This window comes from Gymnogyps californianus, chromosome Z (genome assembly GCF_018139145.2).
Source record: "Gymnogyps californianus isolate 813 chromosome Z, ASM1813914v2, whole genome shotgun sequence".
In the NCBI taxonomy this organism is placed as follows: Eukaryota; Metazoa; Chordata; class Aves; order Accipitriformes; family Cathartidae; genus Gymnogyps; species Gymnogyps californianus.
Genome location: NC_059500.1, coordinates 81708783 through 81729253, shown reverse-complemented (window position 1 = coordinate 81729253; position 20471 = coordinate 81708783). Strand labels below are relative to the sequence as shown.

At 52.3% G+C, this 20471-nt stretch overlaps 1 protein-coding gene across 1 annotated transcript in view; it reads right to left on the bottom strand.

The window, feature by feature from the left end:
• The window catches only part of CTIF (cap binding complex dependent translation initiation factor), a 112155-nt gene that overhangs the window by 3390 nt on the left and 88294 nt on the right, over nt 1–20471 (bottom strand). Inside the window, exon 10 of the mRNA XM_050913322.1 lies at nt 12666–12821. Coding sequence (XP_050769279.1) covers nt 12666–12821 — 156 coding nt within the window. The remainder of the gene's footprint in view (nt 1–12665; nt 12822–20471) is intronic.

Here is a 20471-nt window from a genome sequence, read left to right as displayed (position 1 = left end):
CAAAAAAGCATGAGATTATTTTAAACCCAACAACAACAAGGAAAAAAAAATATCAATTAGGGACAAATATAAACAGGCAGTAGTCCAGAAATTCACTCCTGGGGTATTTAGCTCGTGAGCATGGCATGAAGCAGGGCTGCAAATTAAATATATATTCACCTTTCCTATTATTTTTGCTATTCTTTAGTAAAGAACATAACGTGAAAGTTAAAGCAAGAAAAGTAGAGTTAGGATTAATTCGGAAGGACCCTCCACCTTCACGCTGCCCTCCTGGAGCTCATCTGACGTGACTTGGCTGAACAAGGAGAATGCATGTGCTCCATCTTGTCCATCAGGGCATCATGTGCTCCGCTGAGGCACCGTGTGCTCCAACTGCTCCATCGAGGCACCAAGAGATACCAGTTTCAAGGGCCACAGCTCAACCTCTGCGTGCGATACGTGGGTTGGGGAAGCCCACAGCCTGCCCACCAAACCCAGGCACCAAACCCTGCGCAGCAGAGCAGAACCCGGCAGGCAGATCCGCTGGTGCTCCGGGAACCAGAGGCCCAAGTCCGTGGCCACAGATGGTTGTCGGCCACCTGCATCAGTGCAACGATCTCAATTCAGGAGGATCAGAAAGACGTCACTGTTTCTCTGCGTGTTCCTGATCATAACTATGTTTCTAGCATGCTAGAGGGGGGCTCTGGAGCTTCCCCGGGGTGTAGGCACCAGCTATCTATCTGCTGCTGACCCCTGCGTGGTGGGACAGGAGGAGAGCAAGGAGCCCAGTTCACTCTCCCTAGTCTGGCATGGGCACTGAACCACTGCTGAAGGCAGCCAGCAAGGGTCACACTGCAACGACCATGCTGCCTGGGGTCCTGCCATCGATGTCCTCACCCACTGACGACGTCTTGCATGTCCTTCTCAAAGGGTGCTTCGTCCCCACCCATGGCTGCCCCGCGCGAGCACCAGGCACCCCAAAGCTTGCTTCAGCAACAGCACAGCGTTTCCCAAAGCTCTTTGACCCCCCCCGTGTCAGCCCTGACGGCACTGCAAGAAAAAATGGTGCAAACGCTTCGAGACCTCCAGGGAAATCACAACCCTGAAGTACCCGCGCTTGTGTGACCATAAACCTGAACCCAACCAATCGCATTCATTGTTTGCAATCTAATTCACATTTACTTAAAATATTTTAACGTAAACACGCTATACCCATTAAATTAGCACTCCCACATTGGAACTGTTATTTATTTAACTATTTATAACCGCTCCTCCCTGCTGCGTGCATCTGCCCAAATCCCACCGTGGGCACCATCCCACCCCTCTCCACCAGGTTCCCACACGGTTCAAACCGCCTGACGAACGTGGACGAGGGAGTCGAAAAAGGAGCGCGAGGCAGACAACAGGGCAGGTGAGCTGAGACTCACACGCTTCTCGGTTTAACCTGTAATCATCCCCCGGAGGCTGGGGCTGTCTGCGAGAAAAACTTCCCTTTGCTCTCCAGCCGGTTTCCCCCGTATCGGGCGAAGCCGGGCAATGAAAGCAGCAGTTCCTGCTGGAAAGCAGACAAAGAGTCTGCTTGATTTCCTAAGAGAGGAGGCTGCATGCCAGAATCTGCCCGGCCAGTCATATAATACCCAACCTCGGTTGCGAAAGACTTCTCACTCTTGGTTCTAGTGCTGGACTAGCAGCTTTGCAGGCTGGTGGAAGGTATCGGGCTCCTCCTCTTCCAAATTTCTGTGTCCTGCTGAGAGATGGAGCACTGGGCAAGGTCCTCTGCGAGGCCAGCGTGCCCAGGGTGGCTCTGGGTGCTAAATATTTTCGTCAGCAACCCAAAATAAATTGTAGGGTCTGCTCCTGGAAGTGCTGCCTGTGGTGGGGGAGCTGCAGTGCCTTGCAGGGTGGCTCTTGAGTGCAACTGGTTTCCGTGGCATGCTACTGGGACCAGTCCTCCCTGGCCTCTGTGGCCCCAAAACCTGCTCTTTACTTCTTTGCAGAGGTAAGCATCATAAGCCCCGTGGGGTGGGCATGCAGTGGCGGTTGAGGGGGCAAAGAAGCCCCAAAACTGCAGCTGTGCTTCATCACGGAGAGAACCAGCTTGGTCCTCCCGAACAGCAATGGATGCACATGCATGCGGTGCAGACCACCAGGAGCGAACCAGAGAGCTAAGCTGATGGGATTCACATACCCACGAATATTCGGGTTTATTATCTGCTTTCTGAGACCATCTGGGCTGCTGAGAAGCTCAAGTGCTTACTCGGTATTCTCAGGGGTGCCCCACGCCACGAGCAGGACCGGAGAACCTGCCCCACCGTCCCTTATCACCAAACCGCGCAGGTTTAATTGTGTTCTTCAGCAATTCTCCCCGGGAGATGGAGTGGGAGCAGCCCAACGCATGCATTACCCTTTCCAGCTGCAACGATATTTCCCCTGCAAGGCACAATACTAATTATTGTGTATGATATCGCTTGCAAAATGACATATAAGCAACGCTTGCCACAAACTACCTCTTGGCATGCAGTGTTTTCTGATGCTTGGGTGATGACTCCAGCGTGAAAGCACAGAAAGCTTGAAAATATCCACCCAGAGCTATGGAGAGGTTGGGATGTCTTTGAGACCCAGCGAAAGCCGGACCGACCGCAGCCCATGCGTTGCTTGCCCCGGCTCCCCGACAGGCATCTCAAGTTCATCCATCCAGGTGGCAACACGCATGGACATCCAGACAGCCTCGGGCGTGAAGCTCCAGCCTCGCAACCGCTCTGCGGTCCCTGCCCACAGGTATGCTTTTCGTCTAACGTATAGGTCATGAGGAGGTGCCTGCCGGTATTCCCCCTGGGCAGCGTGGACCACGACCGCAGAGGAACCAGCGTGTTACAAACGCATCATCCAGGTGTAGCAACCAGCTCACTGGTGTAAAACGACACAACGGGTGAAAACGGAGACACATTTCGCTTAGGAAGGAAAAAAACCAGCTACTTGTGCCACTTGGAGCTTAAGCAGAATGAACATACTGTACTTGAAAGGGTGCCAGAGAGATGGGGCTTCCCAAACTGTTTTTAACCAGAGGAGGCCTTGGGAAGGGCCGTGGTGGACTTTTTGTCCTCAACAAGATGGATCTGTTCCAGCATTGCAGTCGGGATCATCATGGAGACCCCCTTATAAGGGGGCTTAGAAGAAAGATGGGGACAGAGTTTTTGGTAGGGCCTGTAGCGATAGGACAAGGGGTAATGGTTTTAAACTAAAAGAGGGGAGATTCAGACTGGATAGAAGGAAGAAATTCTTTATGATGAGGGTGGTGAAACACTGGCACAGGTTGCCCAGAGAGGTGGTAGATGCCCCATCCCTGGAAACATTCCAGGTTGGGCTGGACGGGGCTCTGAGCAACCTGATCTAGTGGAAGATTGCAGGGAGGTTGGACTAGATGACCTTTGAAGTTCCCTTCCAACCCAAACCGTTCTATGATTCTACGGTTCTATGATCATCCCCTACAACTGGGAGCACTGTTAAGGCACAGGGTGTGCTGTCCTGCTGACACGGCTCTGCAGGCACTCTTGGTGGTCTAATGGACCACAGTTGGGGAACTCCTGCCCCAAAAACTTCCTGGAAGCCCGGCAGTCTGCTAGATGGGTCCTCCTGGGAGCACAAGCCAGTTCTGCTGCACTTCACAGGCTCTCCGCAGAAAGATATCAATAGCAATTTTCTGCTTTTCCAGCGGCCCCTTATCGACCTACTGTCGCAAGTCTTTAAGGAAGATGCCCGAGATAAGATCCATGGGACTGCTCGGCTGCTCTGCATGGGGAGAGTCACGCACTTCTCTGAGCTACAAGCAATTGCTACAACTCCACTTTTCTTATTGTCACAAGGCACGGGGTGGTGAAAACAGCCGAGACTGGGGAAAATGCAAAGTACAAATGAGGGTGTGGGGGATGAGTAATTACAAAACACTCCACCAGGAAGGCCAGTTTCAGGATTTCTGCAATCTGCTCCCATTAGAAGTATCAGTTCCTTGACCCAGGACATCAGAAGGTCAGCTGGGCTGATCCTGCACCCACCAACAAGCTGTGCCAGTGCCACCGTCTCTAAAGGGGTACCGAGTCCCTCTCTGGGCGTACCCTGGGAGCTAGGGAAGCGAGGTGAGACCTTTCCCTAGAGAAGAAACAAGTGAGCACTTGGAAACAAAAGCCCTTTAGAAATCCACAGGCAAAAGTGGCGTCTTCTCTGCTCACCCATTTGATGCTGAGGTTGCCCAAACATGAAGTTTTGGGGAAAACCTTTCCCTTACGGAGCTGCCTGTGCTGATCTCAGCACGAGGCACAGGCTCTGCCGTGCTCCAAAAGGTTATTTGTTGGGCTCTGAAAACCCAGCTGAGCTGGGAAAGGCAAGCTGCATCGGGCTGCATCCACTAGCAACGGTGCTTCTCTCCGCACGGCCTTCTGCTCACGCCTCTCTGGGGATCTGGTGAAGTCTTCAAGCCCGCTGAAGATGCACAAGGTGCCACCAGCCCATGTATCTCATGGAGGGGTCCCTCTTCCCAGTTCCCTGACCAGGGCGGCCTGGTCTCAGCCCTGGTGAGAACATGCTGACAGGAAGAGGCCACCAGCATGGGTCACTGCTGGTCCCACAAGCAGCTGCCCAGAGGAGGTGGCAGAGGGGGAAGAGGCTCTGGGCCGGAGCTGCTTGTGCCGGCACGGCTGTGTCGAGAGCTGTGTCCATAGGAGGCACTTTCTCTAATGTATTTTGGACAACTTGGAGGAGTTTGTTTGGTGGCACCTACTCCTTTCGCAGTGACGTGCTGCTCTCAGCTGAGGAGGAGACTTCTCCTATTACCCAAGCAGGACTCCATGGGAGGATGGTAAGAAGAGATTAGTTTGTTTATTGCAATGAGTAAACCAAAATGTTGGTTATCCTCCTTGTCAGGCTCCTGAGGAACTCGGAGATACTTAACAGCAAATTGAATTAAGGCCAGAGGAGCAAAACCCCGTACCCAGTCGTGGGAAACTCCTCCTACTCCCTTCCACTGTAGACAAGGGAAACCATGAAACATGACTCTCTCCCCAGATCTGGAACAGCAGAAGGGATTCCTGCAAAGATGGAAACCATTAAGAGGCAATTACTGGAGACAATGATGAAGAAAATCTGGTCACTCATCAACCCAGACACTGCAATCCAACAGGTGGTTACACATCCCCTGGCTGGAGGTGGACCTTCAGGACCCGAAGGTGGGTGAGACAGACGGACAGAGCCACCCAGTCTGCGCGCACAGGGAGATCGAGCCACCCAGACGGCCGGCTTCATCCTGCCCGGCCGAAGACATAATAACCCTGGGAGAGGAGGATGTGATCTCATCCCAAGGGTCCCGGGGAAACACAAAACATGGAAAGAAACAGCGGCGAGACCATCGCGCTTGATTGCAACGGGCTCCACCCTGGCTCGCCGGACGCTCTCCGCTTTCCTGGCTCTGCGGAGGGAGAAAGCGCATGGGAGGGAGAAAGCGCATGGCGGCAGACGCAAATAGTTGTGTTTACATCCCATTGAAAGGGTTTTTGGGAACTAACAATGCCTGGTACTGAGGGCGAAGGAGAAAAACAAAGCCACGCGAGGAGGAGGGACCATCCTGTGAGATGGTATCTAGCTTCATTTCTTTATCTGCCCTAATTCCTTCCTCTGCCTTCTCCGTGGGTCCCAGAGAAAAAAGGGTGGCATTTCCCCTCCCCTATTTAAAATATGCCATTACGGTTTTAATGCTGGGACTAAACGAGTCCTGTAGCTTTCCAAGGATATATGTTCCTGCACATGAAATACTCAACAGAGCAGCTGGGCTCAAAGGCATCGCACAGCCCTCCTCGTTTTCGTCTGTCCTCATCCGCTCCCAAATAACACCTGATCTCCTTCACCTCAACTCTGCCCTTTGACCGAAACGATGCCCATTAAAGGGAATTTTTTTTTCCCCACACAAGCTGCATTCACAGGAGGGTTTTTGCCAGCGCAGCTACGGGAGGTCTGCGTGCGCGGGAGCTTTTTGCACAGCTATTTATTTATTTACTGCACGGCAGGCGCCGAGGCACGGGGACATCCATTCCTGCCGGGAGCGTGGTCCTACAGACAGACAGGCGCCCGTCCCTCCTCTTTGCAGACCCCTGCTCCCACATGCTACCTCCTGCCATGGCTCTGAAGGTCCACATCACCCCACGCATCAGTGTACCCCGCCTGCTCTAAATCCCAGACTTTTCTCCCAGCTCTTCCAGGTCTTCAGTCCTCCTCTTCTGGATTCCCACGACATTTCCCCACTTGTTTGCTCTCCCCATTTCTCCTTCCTTCCCGTGTGCCTGACCCCCAGTCTCCTCTTTCTCCCTCCTTCCCTGGCATCCCTTCCCTCCTATGCCTGGATCCCGCATCCCTCCTTCATCCTTTCCCCCTACAAACCACTTCCCAGTTTGTCCCAGTCCCGCTGGACTGGAGACCAAACCACTGATTTTTGCAGAACCAGATGGGGGGACCAGAAGGGGACTTCCATGAGGAAAGAAGTCCCCTTCTTCATAGAGGACTTATTTTCTCCGGTCAGATCTGGCCTCATGGAGCTACCTGGGTGGAAGAGTGGCACGGGGTCAGAATCCGGCCCCCTCGGTGCCTTTGCTCATTCGATAAAGGAAAAATTCTGTCTCATTCTCCGACTAGGAGAATAATCTTAAAAATCCTAGCGTCTCATTATACTGTCAAAGACCCTTTTTTGACTCAAAAGGCTGATGCTTTTTAAAAAGTGAGAGTGATTAAAAAAAACCCCCCACGTTAAAAGATACAATTTTCTTTTCCAAACAGCACCACCCTCTCCGCTCATCTGACTGCAGCCGGGAAGGTTTTCCTCTCTCTTCCTCTGAAGGAGACAGTGAAAAGGCAGTGCCCTCTTGAAGTTTAGACGTTAATTACCGTGTTAGAATATTTTGCTAAATTACACAGCATGGCCCCAGGAGATAACAGGCACTAAGAGAAGGGAGGGGAGTGGATACCCGTCTACATGCACCGCAGACTCAGACGTGGGGGAAAGGCAATTAGACGGGGAGTATTTATCCTCCCTGCACCACCACCCCGAGGCTTTCAGTTAGCAGCGTGTACCAAGGCAGGGAAGCGATGGGAGCGTGCCAAGATTTTAAATGATGCTGAAATGGGACCGTCTCTGCCAACCAGACTGGAGGTAGGAGACAACTCCTGCAGAGGAGCAACTGTCCTGCCTGCTGCCAGCCTGCCAGGTCTGCTCCCTGCTGCCTTTGTGGGGCTGATTCACCACTCCCGGGCGCTGCCCTCAGTCCCCAGGGTTGGTAATAAGACCATAAAAGCATCTGTCTTGGGTCAGGTCGATGCCCACATCTCCCTTATGGGTGGTGATGCTCAGGGTGATACCCCCAGGGTACCCACCCAGCCCCAGCAGCAAAAACCCCCTCAAGCTGGAGGGACCTCCTTGAATTGCTCCTGCAGCCACAGCCTCCTGCACGAAGGAGTTCTGCCGTTTAATTACTCTCTCTGTGACGAGTTGCTTCCAGGGGTTTGCTCCGAACCTGCCCCAACAGCCCCGTCCGATGCACCCGCGGGTGCTGAGAGTGGGACGGTGCCACAGCAAGGCTGCTCCCTGTCACCCCTGGAATCCAATCCCCTTGTATCCAAGCTAGGACATCATGGGTGGACAACCAGGTGGGTGAAAAAAACTGGTTGGATGGTTGGGCTCAGAGGGTTGTAGCTACTGGGTTACAACCCAACTCCGCCTGGAGGCCAGCGATGAGGAGTACTGAGGCGTCTATCCCGGGACCTGCCCTGTTTAGCATCCTTATCTATGACCCGGAGCAGGTGGCAGAGCCCACCCTGTGTTGCTTGCCCTCGTGGGACCCCAATCGGCAAGGTGCCTTGAGGGGACCGCAGTGACATTGCCATCTGGCATCTTCTCAAGCTTTAGGTCCCGCAAGCCAGTTTTTCCACCTCCTCGCTCTGCTGCCGTAGGCAACTGCTCAGGTTACCTGGCTGTAAAGCCAGGTCTGACTGCTGAATGGCGTCATAAAAATAAACAAATGCATCCAAAGCAGCACTCGACACCAACCACCTTGGCTGGAAGCGGCTCCTCCTGGCAGAGGGCTGGCAGGAAGGTGGCAGCTCCCAGGCCCAGAGGCACCTCCTGGGTTGGCGTCCCAACAACATCCGCTGAGGATGAGACCGAGACGCAAGAGGAGCCAAACCTCCCGACACCACTCATCTGTCCCGGCTTCTGCAGAGCATGACTGTGGCTCCAAGCTGGCTACGATCCTTCCTTCCCTGCAGACCTCAGCCATCACCGAGAGCTGGGCCAGGTCCCTCAGGACCCAGTCCTAATGCTTCTCCTCCCCAGCAGCACCAGGGGATGAAGCAGGGAGGGCAGTGAGCGGGGCTGGCCCGTGCCAACCCCGTTGACACACATGCAGCCATGGGCAGCACGGAGCTGGATGAGGAACGGGCAGCTCCAACCATGCTTAGGAAAGAGCTAGGAAAGGCAAAAGTGGTGATAATCAGTGAACAATAGATGACAAGTAATATTATTTATTATCGCTACGTCTTCAGTAGCCACAGGGCACTTGCTGCAGCAGGCACATGGCTCTGGAGTGCTCCTGCCCCACTGATGGTTCAACTGACATTTGCTGGTCCCTGCTCTTCACCCATTTTCTACATTTCGCTGACTCTGCTGAAGGCCACAGAAAAGAAGAAATATGGCCAGGCTGCAAGAACCGAAGTCCCTTGGTTGTTCTCCTGGTTTTAGTTGGGTTTGGGGGGTGTGCAATGTGAAGTATTGTTGGAGCGGGGCTGAATGTGGTCCTTGGTGTTTGGGCATGGGGCAGAGGCTTCGGGGCAGCAAGGATGTCAGCACGTTCACTCCTCACCATCCTGGAGGGGCAAAAGGAGATGTACAGGGACAAATTTGGCGTGGTTTTGCGAAATAAAGTGAGGCCAGAGTTGAGAGCACATGGGCTGTAGGGCTGGGAGAAGACAGTGGGACATCCCTCTTGCTTAGACCATCAAGTGCGGGAGCCAGGACAACTTCCTAAAACTGCTAAAAGTGTTTTCATCGAGCCAGATAAAAGACTCATGGAGGAACGTGGTCCTGGAAGATGCCACCACTGGTCCCACGTGAGGACAGCCAGGGTTGAAAGCAGGCAAGGGCCGAGCCCACGGTGCCCTGGCTGCAGCACAACCATCCCTGGGGAAAGCCTTTCCCTGGGAACAACGCCCTCTTCCAGCTCGCCCTCGATTCCCCAAAGCTCCAAGGGAAGAATAGGAGGAAAGCTCTTTCTTTTATTTCTATTTAACTCCTCTGCTTTGTTATTCTTTTCCCAGGCTCCCCAGATTTGATGGCTGCAATAGTCCTCTGGTTCTCAGCTGCAAAGGGCTCTCCTCCGGTCGCCATAAAAATCCCTCCTTTCCCCCAACTGTCCTCAATGCTGATCTTTGGGCTGAGCTTGGGTATCCATTTCCCTTCTCCAACCTAAACTATGCACTATTCCAAGCAGAAAAACGCATTTTCATCCAAACCACCATCCAAACTCCCTGTGCTCCTTCAAACCATTTTAACGAGAGCTGGACCCACCTTTTACTTCTCTTGGCAAACCACCGCTTTGCCTAAAATCCCAACGTTGACCCCACCAGACCTTGTTGTGAAGACACTCTCCGCCTGCACAAATCTCACCCCGAACCCTCAGAATGGTTCTGGAAATTAAACTTTTTGATTCTTTGGGGATTCAGCTCCCGGGAGACGCGGTCACCATGTCGGATGTGGTGGTAGACCCTTCCTTCTCCCCCCACCCTGTTTTCCAGCAGGCAGCTCAGGCAGCGGGCGCAGAGGAGGATGCGGCAGAGCCCCCCGAGACGGGGGCTCGGCGTGGACCACGTTTGTGCCAAGGGGCACAGCCACTCCCTTGGCTCCCGAAACGCTGCCCGGGCGAGGCGGCAGCTCTGACCCAAATTTCCTTTGCCGTGATTAAACACCCGTTCCCGTGGCTGACATCAAAACGCAGCCGTCTGCCTGCTTCCCCGAGGACGGTGATGAACGCTGGTTCGATTAACCAGCAAACCCCAGCATTTATCACTCCAGCCTCGCCTGAAATGAACTTCTCTTTTGATTTTTCCCCCCCCCACCAGCCCACAAAACCAACCCATCCACACCGCTCAATAAATAACACTGGCGTTGCCACCCGATGCCCCAGCCACGTCCCCAGCTCCTCGTCACCGGGCCACCCAGCACCGATGTCCTCGCTGCCATCCTCGCTTCCTCCCACCCGGCCCAGCTCCACAACTAACGACGGTGTTAATAAGCTTTTATTTGGGGGGAAAGGAAAGGAGCTGGAGAGAGGAAGCTTTGCAGGGGGAAGGGAAGAGACATTCCTGCCTCAGTTATCAGGCAACTTTCCCCTTCCTCTTGCTCACTCCCTCGCTGACCTTTGGCTGAGTCTGCCAAAGCTATAGAGGAAAAGGGAAAAAGGAAAAAAAAAAAATAAAAGAGACAGAGAAACTAAAAAGCAAGAGGAGCTGAACGGACAGGCAGAGGGAGAGATGTTATCTCGCCTCTGGTAATGATTTATCGTCAAAGGATGGGTGGATGGAGGCAGAGGGAGCTAAGCAGGATTGTGGGCGGCACGGAGGGGCTTTGCTGGGGGATGCCCAAGGGGGAAGGACTTAGGGGTGAGGGGCTGAGGTTGTACACGGGGACGTACGTGCTGATCAGCAGGAAGGGGAAAAAACCCATGATTGAGCGCTACTACACCTCGTGAACCTGTCCCGAGGGAATTGGAGGTCCCAAACCTTATAGGCCATCGTGACACCCCCCCCGCCCTGGGACACCAGCCCATGTGCTTCATGAAGCTCACCAAGGGATGAGCACTCTGCACGATTAGGGAGTTCCCACCATCTCACGGAGCACCCGGCAGGGCCAGCCTGTGCAAATGTCCCTGTCCTTTCCTGGGTGCAGCTGGAAGAGCCTCACCACCACCTCCTCGGCCGCATCTACAGCCTGGCTTTGGCTCTGGCAACCACCTCAGAGCCTGGCACCTATCACTGCTGATAAATAGGCGATCCTGTTCTCCTGGGTTGGCCCTGTGCGTCAGGATTAGCTGACGGCAGCAAAAAATGATGGCAAGACGAAAACCCATCCCAGAGCCATGGAAGAGGAATGGCGTGAGTCAAGGTCACAACCCTGTGGAGCAAGCAGTCACAGATCAACCATTATGGGGCTTCCAGGAGAGCTTGAAGACTCAGGCTCACCCATGTCAGCTAAGCTAAGAGTCTTCTTCTCTGACAAACGACACCATGGGGATAGAGCTGTCCTGCTAAGGAACAGAGAGATGTATTTTTAAAAGCAAATTTATGCATGACGTCTTGATATAATTAGTAAAGGCTTTTCATGGAGCTGTCCTGTAGCAAAAAATATCCCTGATACGTGAAATTCATGTCCTTCCGCGCACCTCTAGATCGCCACCGTGTCCCCAGATACCGGCAAGGTGACAAGAGGGACCGTGACAGCACAGCGAGGGCAGACAGGAGTGGGCAGGGAAAAATCCTGGCAGAATCAGGACTGGGTTGTGTCACGACTGTGATGGGAAGCGGAAGGGAATGGGGACTTTGCTAGACGCCAAGCTCTTCCCCATAAGGTGACACATACCGCTGTGGGCAGAGGTTTTGGGGAAGTTAGGCTATTCTTAGCATCCCTCTCCCACCTCCTCCTCTGGATATGTGTGCCTCGTCACGATGCCTGGACTCTTTCTCACTGCTACAGTCACCGTCTGCAAACCCTACCCACAATATTACTGCGAAGACAAAATGTTTATGATCTGTTTGCATTCAGAGAAAACTTCCCATGCGTGTAAAAAAGTCGTTGCCGGCACTTTCTTTATCCTTCCCTCGCCCAAGGTCTAGCGGAGAACTTATGTTACAGCGAGTTATTTATGGCCTGACAGAAGCACTACTGACAATTTGAGATTCACAGTTCCAACCCTGGGCAACGAGGCAGATTTTTCTGAGAAAATCTTCTACAGACAGCAGCAGGAGACAAAACCATCTTTAAAACAGGATGGGGGAAAGCCCTCTCCTGCTCTACTGAACATTAACACTTGAGTTGCCTTTTCTGTTTGTCCTCACTGAGGTTTCTGCCACCACCCTGAACCATGGGGAGCTCAGGCTCCGAAATGAGCTCATCAGGAGCTCAGGTTCCGAAATGTCCCCAACCCTGGTGGCAGGGCTGGGTTTCTGCTGCACTAGGTGGGGAGTAAGGACATATGGGACCTCACCTCTCTCCCTCTTCCCTCCCCTCAGTCTGTCTCAGCTATTCAGGTGGCTTCATCTGCTTTTAAGAAGCTTTTACAGCCCCTTTGGTGGGGATTTTCGCAACGTCGGGATTTGCAAACTCAAACGTTGGGTTTGCAATCCCAACTGTTGGGCTTTGCAAATCCTTGGACAAAGGGGTCTTGCTTGGAGCACGTGCTTTTAATTAGCAGAAACACAATCTGCAGAAAAAGCCAAGCATCCCTGCAGACGTCGGTACTTTTGGGGTGAGAAGTGTTGATGCTGGCAAAGCAAACCTCTAGGAATCATAAAGCAAACATCTACGAATCATGGGCACCTCAGCACTGCAACGCAATGGCTTGGCCCGCAGATGGAGAAGGACAAACTCTGAAGGCATTTACCTCCCTGAGGCAGGTATAAATGGGGCAGACAAGGACTCGAAAGGGCTCTCCGGTGCTGCTCCTCATGGTGCCGAAGACTTCGCAGAGAAAGGTGATGAACCCCAGCCAGCGTTCCACATCCCGCTGCTGCAACTCCTCCCGCATGGTGAAATCCTTCTGCAAGAGGGACAGAGACAACAGGCTGCATCAGCAAAACCGCATCGCCATGGGAGAGGCAACGGCTGTCTAGAGAGAGAATTAGGAGGAAATTGAAACTCAGGGTGGGGGGAGGAAGACAGACAGACTGACTCTTTAGTAACAGCGGGGAGATTACTCAATGCACGCGGAGTGGCTGGAATTTCAACACAGCAAAGCCACCAGAAAGCAGGTACTGTAGAAATATCACCAACCCCTGCAATAACTGTCACGGCTTGCGCTAGAGACGGCGTCCCCTGTGCCCTGCCCTCCCCCTCGGACAGACACGGGGACTCTTTTTCCATATGCACAACCAAGATCGACTAAAAGCAGCAACAAAGAGGTTAAATGAAATGCAGGGGAAATGCAATGAATGCTGGTGGCCATGCCGGGGCTTGGTGGTCCAGGTGGACCTGCCCAGCCCGTTCATTCCAGTATCTTCAGCAGACCCAGCGTCTGGCCAGTGGCATCCTAATGGCCTGGCTGCTCCCTGGGGTCTCGCGAAATTACGGCAGAGACTGGCTCCCTGCCCGACCAGAAGAAGATCAGGGCAGCCCGGGCTTGGCATTAAAAGGTCACCCTGCTCCTGAGCTGATGGTTGCCATGACCAAGGATTATCCGAATGACGTGATTTATGGAGCAACATCAGGAGGAAGCGCGCGGGGAGATAGCTGCCTCCTCATCAGTCCTGCAGCTGGGGAGAAAAAAAGGGGGTTGTGTGTTGGGAGTGTGTGGCAAAGAGCAAGGGGCAACACAGAAAAGCAAATAAAAACTTTTCTAGAGGATGGCACAAGAGAGTGCATCGCACTCCGAGCCAAGAGGGTTTCCCTGGGCTCTCGGCGATGCCACAGAGCTTCTTGTAAGATGTCCCACACCACTTTGCTTGTCTGTTTCCATAGTGACCTTTCCTCGGTATTAAAAATTAGTAGACACTAAGTAGGGGAAAATTAAAGAACAGGACAAGTCCGTTCTCAACACGGTGTGTTCCCAGTGTGGGTTGCACAACATTTGAAATCCAGCAACTAAATAAATTATCTTCTATCTTTTTCATCTCAGTTTATTCCTACTGCCTGAGACAAAGGGCTTTGCTGCTGCGAACGCTCCGACCTGCAGCTGCACTCTGCAAAGCCAGGGAGATATAAAAGCCACCACACCAAAGTTCGCTCTCATGCCCCGGACAACACATGGGAGATCTTTCTTTTGAAACAAAGGTAAGTAAAGCAGCTGCTAAAGAAAACCAGGCAAAAGCGCGATGATTATTTTCATGACACAACCATATGCATAGAAGATCCAAGACAGGAGCTATTTATATGTTTCATTACAAAAGGAAAGAAAAAAAAAGTATTTGCATATGCAGGAAAAAGACTTGTAAAATAACCGAGGCACTTATTAACCAAACAGTGATGACTAATTCCTCTCTACACCCATTTCTATAAGGCAATTGCCCAACTGTGTCTGCGACTCCAAAGTCAACCTGCAGCCAAATCCTGTTGGGTCTTTTCAGACTCTCTGGGGGAGTTTGCAGAGTTTGTCCTTTCATTATCCAACCGGTCCCAGGGCGGTGATGGAGGAGAGAGTTATTTGCCAGCTCAGGTTATCACCCCAGGGTTACCGAGTTACTTGTTCTGGAGTTTTCACTTGAATTTTAATAAAAAAAAAAAAGTCAAAGAGAAATGATCTCCTGACTATTGAGAAATTAAAAAACCAAGCGTGAGCATCCCGTGCCCCTTGTCTGCACCGACGGGCACCTCCAGCCTCGCCCACCCATAAGGTCACCCACCGGCCACCTCTGCCCTGGGACAAAAAGCACCCTTTGAACCCTGGAGCTCTTCCTTGATGCTCCAAGACCTTTCCATCCCCTGGCACTGAGCTGTCTCCTGCATCTCACGTAGCATCCCACCTGGCTCCAGCCCCCGAGCCATCCTGCCCCTCCCAGGCTGGATGTCCCTCAGCAGCCCCCCTGTCCTGCCTGGGAAGGTCCACACTGATGCGCCTGGGGAGCCGGGCCGTATTTCGGGATCCCTGGGGTATGCTGGGAAATTCCGAGCAGCTCGGGATAACCTCGTGGGCTCTGCGGTCCCAGATTACTGGGAAAGAATAAAAACCACCGCAGGAAACTCTCCTCCTTCCCGTTCCTGCTTCAAACACGTCACCCCGCTCCAGAGCCTTGCAAGAGAGAAAACTGACTCTTCAACATTGTCTCTTTAAAAAAATATTTTCTGTAAAAAACCCCATCAAACCAACCAACCAAACAAAAAAATTTCCATAAAACAACCACCAAACCAAACTCATCAGGCCTGGGATGGGAGCTGGGCAGGAAGGGATGCCACCACCCAGCACTCCCTTTTTTTCATCCTATGGCACCCGCTGGGTGATGCCACCCAGCAGAGACATCAATGAACACTCTGTCCCCAACTCTGCAGCTGAAGAAGACGTTTGCAAAAGAAAAGGGACTGGAGTCTTCTCCCAACCCCCCCAAGTGACGAAAACGCTTATGCAGACTTTGATGGACCCCCATGAAGGACAGAAGCAGGGGATGGAACGTGGGATGGATGCAGAGGTCACCATGAACATTTTCACCCAGAATGTGATACCGCAGCGGGAATAATTTTGCTCCATTTGCAGCCTCTGGTTGGGCCAAAGTTCGCAAAAGGAGATTGTTTACAGGTACTCTGCAAAAGGGGGGGAGTGATACCAATTCCTTTGACAAAGTAGGAAAAGCACCTTGCCAGAGGTAGGAATTACATTTTTTTGGACCATGCCTGCCTACAGGCAAGAGTTGGGCTTGCCAGGAGCTGAACTTCCATGGTAGCCGGACTTGCAGCACCAGAGCTCTCCTGAAGCATCCTGAGATAACCATCTGCTTCAGCCCCGCAGGGCAGTGCTACACCAGTGTCACAGCGTGCACGAGGAAGGTGGCCTGGGGAGCTTTGTCCTTAAATTTGACCTTCAGACAGCAGGTTTGACCAGTACCACGGCACGCACAGACGGGCAAGCCAACACGAACGCCGCCCATGCAGAGGTGTCCCACCTCCCTTGGGGTGTCCATGTTTGAGGAGACCACTGCCGTCATCCAGGTAATTTGGTCAACGGAGTTACGAATGCGATTGACCTGGCTGCACGTCAGCCGTGCTCCCAGCAGGACCCACGACCCACCATGCCGGGCATGGAGAACATGGAGAGCAACTCAATCACTTCTACAAAGGGTATGCGACCAAAACGGGTGAGCCAGACCAACAGCGTGGGAGAGGTGAAGAGCTGGCCGGCAGCGAAGAGCGGCTCGGCAGAGAACAAAACCCATGTTCCACGTGCCCGGGGCACATCCGATGGAGCCGTGCCCTGACCCACAGACCTCCGCACCACCGACAAGAAGCCTTGAGGAGGCTGAAGAGCGCTGAAACCAGACGGCTGGGTCACTGCCCTGCCCAGTGAACTTTATTTGCTCTGGAAATGCCTCATGGAGTTATATAAAAATAACCTGTGGATTGGCTTGCCCCATGCTTAGGTGGTGATGTCAGGGCAGTAAGCAAATTATCTTTCATCAGTTTGGCTGTATTTTTAAACACGAATTGTATTACTAATTTGGGGGTGCCCTGGTCTGTAGATAATCTGGGCGCGTTTACTGGATGACCTTCCTTCAGCGCCTAGAGTTTAAAATAAAATGTATTTATACCAGGTAGCAGGGTTGACCTCCCTTCTCTGCCTGGTTTGAGAGAAGAGTTCATTGGGAAACCATGTGGCAAGCGGAGGGATGCCAAGGGAACCTCTAAAGAGGTCTCATGCAGGACAAGTTTGGGGCATAAACCTGAAGACTAAGCATGTTCATCACACTGGGCCTCACCATATCAGGGGGGGCCCGTGTTCATGCATGACAGAGATGGGCCACGGCTCAGCCAACCCTCTGACATCCCCCGTTGGACCTTTTCTAAGCTTGGCTGAAGCTCCTGCCAGCAATGGAAATAGAAAAATGCTTTTATCTTGGGGCTCTCCACTCTTGCACCCAAGTGAAAGCCCACTCCTCATCTCAGTGTAGATGCAGCTCATGCAATGCTATCCTTTCCTGGCCCAGACATGAGACCTCTCCAAGACCAGGACCAAGCTAGAAGAGCCAAGAGGACTGGCCACTCCATGGGAGAGGAGGAAAATCCATCCTCTACCATTTTTGGTGGGCAGCAGAGTCAAGCAGGACGAGAAGCAGCATTTTGCCATCGGATCTAAGCCCTCACTCCGGCCCAGACAGCTGCAGCCGAAAATTCATCCCTTGGGAGTTTGCCACACTTTTTTTAAGATGAGTCCCAAATAACTTTTCCCCAGATCTGGGCCCACCAACCCATGGCTGACTCTGTCAGCAGCAAGTTAGAGGGCAAAAGTTTAGTGCGGGATAAAAATGAGGGTTAATTTAAGCATCGCCACCTTCCGATGGAAAAAAAAAAAAGACACATTTGGGCTTGTTGCTCTGTAAACACAGGGCTCTTCCTCTGGCAGCTCTGCTGTTTACTCAGTCATTGTCAAGGAGGCAGGAAATACTGAGTCAGAAATACTGCACAAAAAGAAATATATAACGCGTAGATATCAGTGCTAGGCGCTATATAAAAAGCTGAGAGAGGCTGTGCTAAATACTTGATCTTACTGGCAATGTGCTACAAAAGGTTGGAGCCTTAAAAGGCTCTTTGGAAAGGGCCTGAGAGAAATAAAATGGGTTGGAGGAGGGAGCTGGCGGGTAGAGACTGGGACAGCATCCGTCCCTTGTCGCTCTCCTGGAGGAGCACACCCTCCGCCTGCTCCCTCCCTAAACCCTCCCAGAAAGGACTCCAATAAATGACATTTTGCACACTTAACATTGCTGCATTATTCCCTGTTTATACTTTAAATAATACTTGTATTTAGGTCCTGGCTTGGAGGAGGCTCTGGAGCGGAGCTTTGCTTTCTGGGGAGTATAACCCAGTGAGATGAGTCGTTTATAGCACCGGCGTTCAGAAGAAGCTCAGGAGGTGCTGGAGAAGCCTGTGGCAGCACCAGGGAGTGATCGAACACCTCCGCCCATGGATGCTCGGGGTCCCACTGAGCGCCTCTGAAGCAGAGCTACCACCCACAGCTTCATCGGGAACATCTCACTCCACATGGACACCACTACACAAACTCCTTTGCTGTACAAAACCACCGGAGACGGTGGGTCATGAGGTGGGACCATCAGTTCTTCCATGACCCGCAACCTTTCTTTCCTCCAACCACCTGCAGCAACACTCCCGGACTCTCTGCCTGCACCTTGCTGACACTCCCCAAGGACTGAACCATACCGAGATCCCACCACACCATCGCAGCCCATGCTACTGCCAGCACAGGGACAATAAGACAAAACAGAGTAAGACGACGATGGAAAACCTGCTTTGAGCCACCAGCTTCCACACAGGACTGGGAAACAGAAGCACAGGGGGCTGAGATTTATTTCCAGTCCTGTGTGGGCTCCCATCACCTCTGTACCCTGATTTCCCAGCTGGCAAACGGGAACCATTTACTCATCTTCCTCTGCAAAGTGCTTTGGGGCGTGTGACTGAGACATGCAAATCACGGCAATTATTATTACTCCAACAAAGGAGCTATTGACATTTAAAGCAGATAAAGCCTTTAAATTACAGATGACACCCAATGCCCAGCCTTGCAAAGGTCCTGGCTTCACCCAGCCATGAGGCATTTCACTCCCACAGACTTGCATCACGCCGTTTCCTCCAAGGTGGATCTGCACCAGATGAACGTGCGCCAGCTTCTTCTCGGGGGTGTTTCGGCCACTTTGGGAAGAGCAGCAAATCCTACCGGTGGCCTTCAGGGTGGACCTAGTTTCACGATGGCCACAGCTCTGTGAACATTTCTAATCACAGAGGTCTCCAAAATGCATCGCGTGGTGAAGGTCCAGGTTACCAGGACTGTGACCACCACCCCGCGGGCACCTACCACCCATCAGCCGACCACCAGACGATATATAACTTGCATTAAATGCCACTGACCAATTCTACAAGAACAACTCACCAAAGATCCTGCAGCTATCGGATAGACACAAATAGCGCTTATTTCTCTCAAAAGGATTTGGGCAGGAAGGGGAAAGTAAGGTCAGAAAACTCCTGGTTCTTCTAAAGGAGATGCTGAGCAAACTCCCAGGATTAGGAACATCCATGAATTTTGAATTCCTCAGGTTTGGGTAACCGAGGCAGCCGATAACCAGAGCCAACAGGAGCTGTGGGTACTTCCCACATCTCCAAACACCCCGAGGTGACCAAGTAGGTGGTCACTTGAACCTCCTGCACCCTGGTCTCACCATGACCTCTCCGTCTGGCTCCAAATCTGGGATCAACAGCAATTACCCACCCAACGTGGGTGTCTCATGGCTTGAGCCAGCGATGTCTCTGAGGTCCTTGGGGGCTGCAGAGGTGCAAGCAGTTAATTATTGATTTAGTTGAGGTTTAAGGCACCCAAGTGGGAATATAATGATGGATGTGCAAACAGAAAAGCGTTGCCGTTAACCTAGCAGTTGCTAGAGATCTTGGAGCACTGTCTCAGTGGAAGCTCTCAGATGACCAGGAGGGTGAAGTAGCATGGTCTGCACACCACGAACAGCAAACACCATTTTGTCCTGGTGTAAAAACCTTTAATGACCCTCTGAGTGCAGAGAAAGCAGAGTGAGGAGGAAAGGCAGCCCAAAGGAAATCCCCTGGTCTCCCGTTATCTCCTTCTTCTTTTCTCTCGTGGAGGGGAAAACATCAGAATTGAGATGTGGCCACATCCTGGGAAGACATAATGTCCTACAGGCCAGCAGAGTTTACCACTGAATTGGAGCAAATCTCATTTCTACCAGAACACATTCGCATCTCCGCTGAGTTACCGAGGCTTATACCGTGTTATTGCAGGACTATTTCTCCAAATAATTTCCAAGTGGGATAATGCACAGAGCAGAAATACTCTGGAAAAGAGAGCGGAATGCTCTGGGAGCTCCGGTTGCTTCACCAGAGGATGTTTGCCAGCACCTCCTCCAGTGGTACCCAGGTGACAGAGTTGTCTTCCTCGTTACTTAATTTTTATTGCCGCCCTTCCTATCTAGCACCTTTCTGGATTCCCAAACACGTGCCATGGTGTCAGCTCAGCTGGATAACAGCAGTTCATCACCACTTTAAAGCCCTGTTATCCCATGAACCCAGACACGATCACACAGCAAAATGCCATGGCCTGCCCCAGCCAGATCTCCTTTAAAAGAAAGCAAAAAACCCAGAAAAAGATGGGTGCACAGAAACACGGCGGGTGGGAGAGCAGGGGGGGTCCTGCAGGCAGCCGGCCAGATTCATCGTGGGATGGGTTTTCCCTTCGTCTGCCCAGAGATGGAACCGCACGGGCAAGGAAGGAACCGGAGGAGTTAACAGACTCCCAGCCAGAGATATTCGTGGCACCCAGAGTTCGTGTAAAGTTTCATACCGGGACCCTTTTCTAAATTCTTTCGGTCATGGGAGAAAACATTGCAACTGTTTAGTCTGCAGGGAGGTGGTGGCTCTGGCCCAGCACTCAACGTCGCTGAGCAAACATGCTGGAAAGCAAAGGGGCTGACAACCCTCTTATCTCCTTTGCCTGCTTTTCACCCCGTCTCTCCCA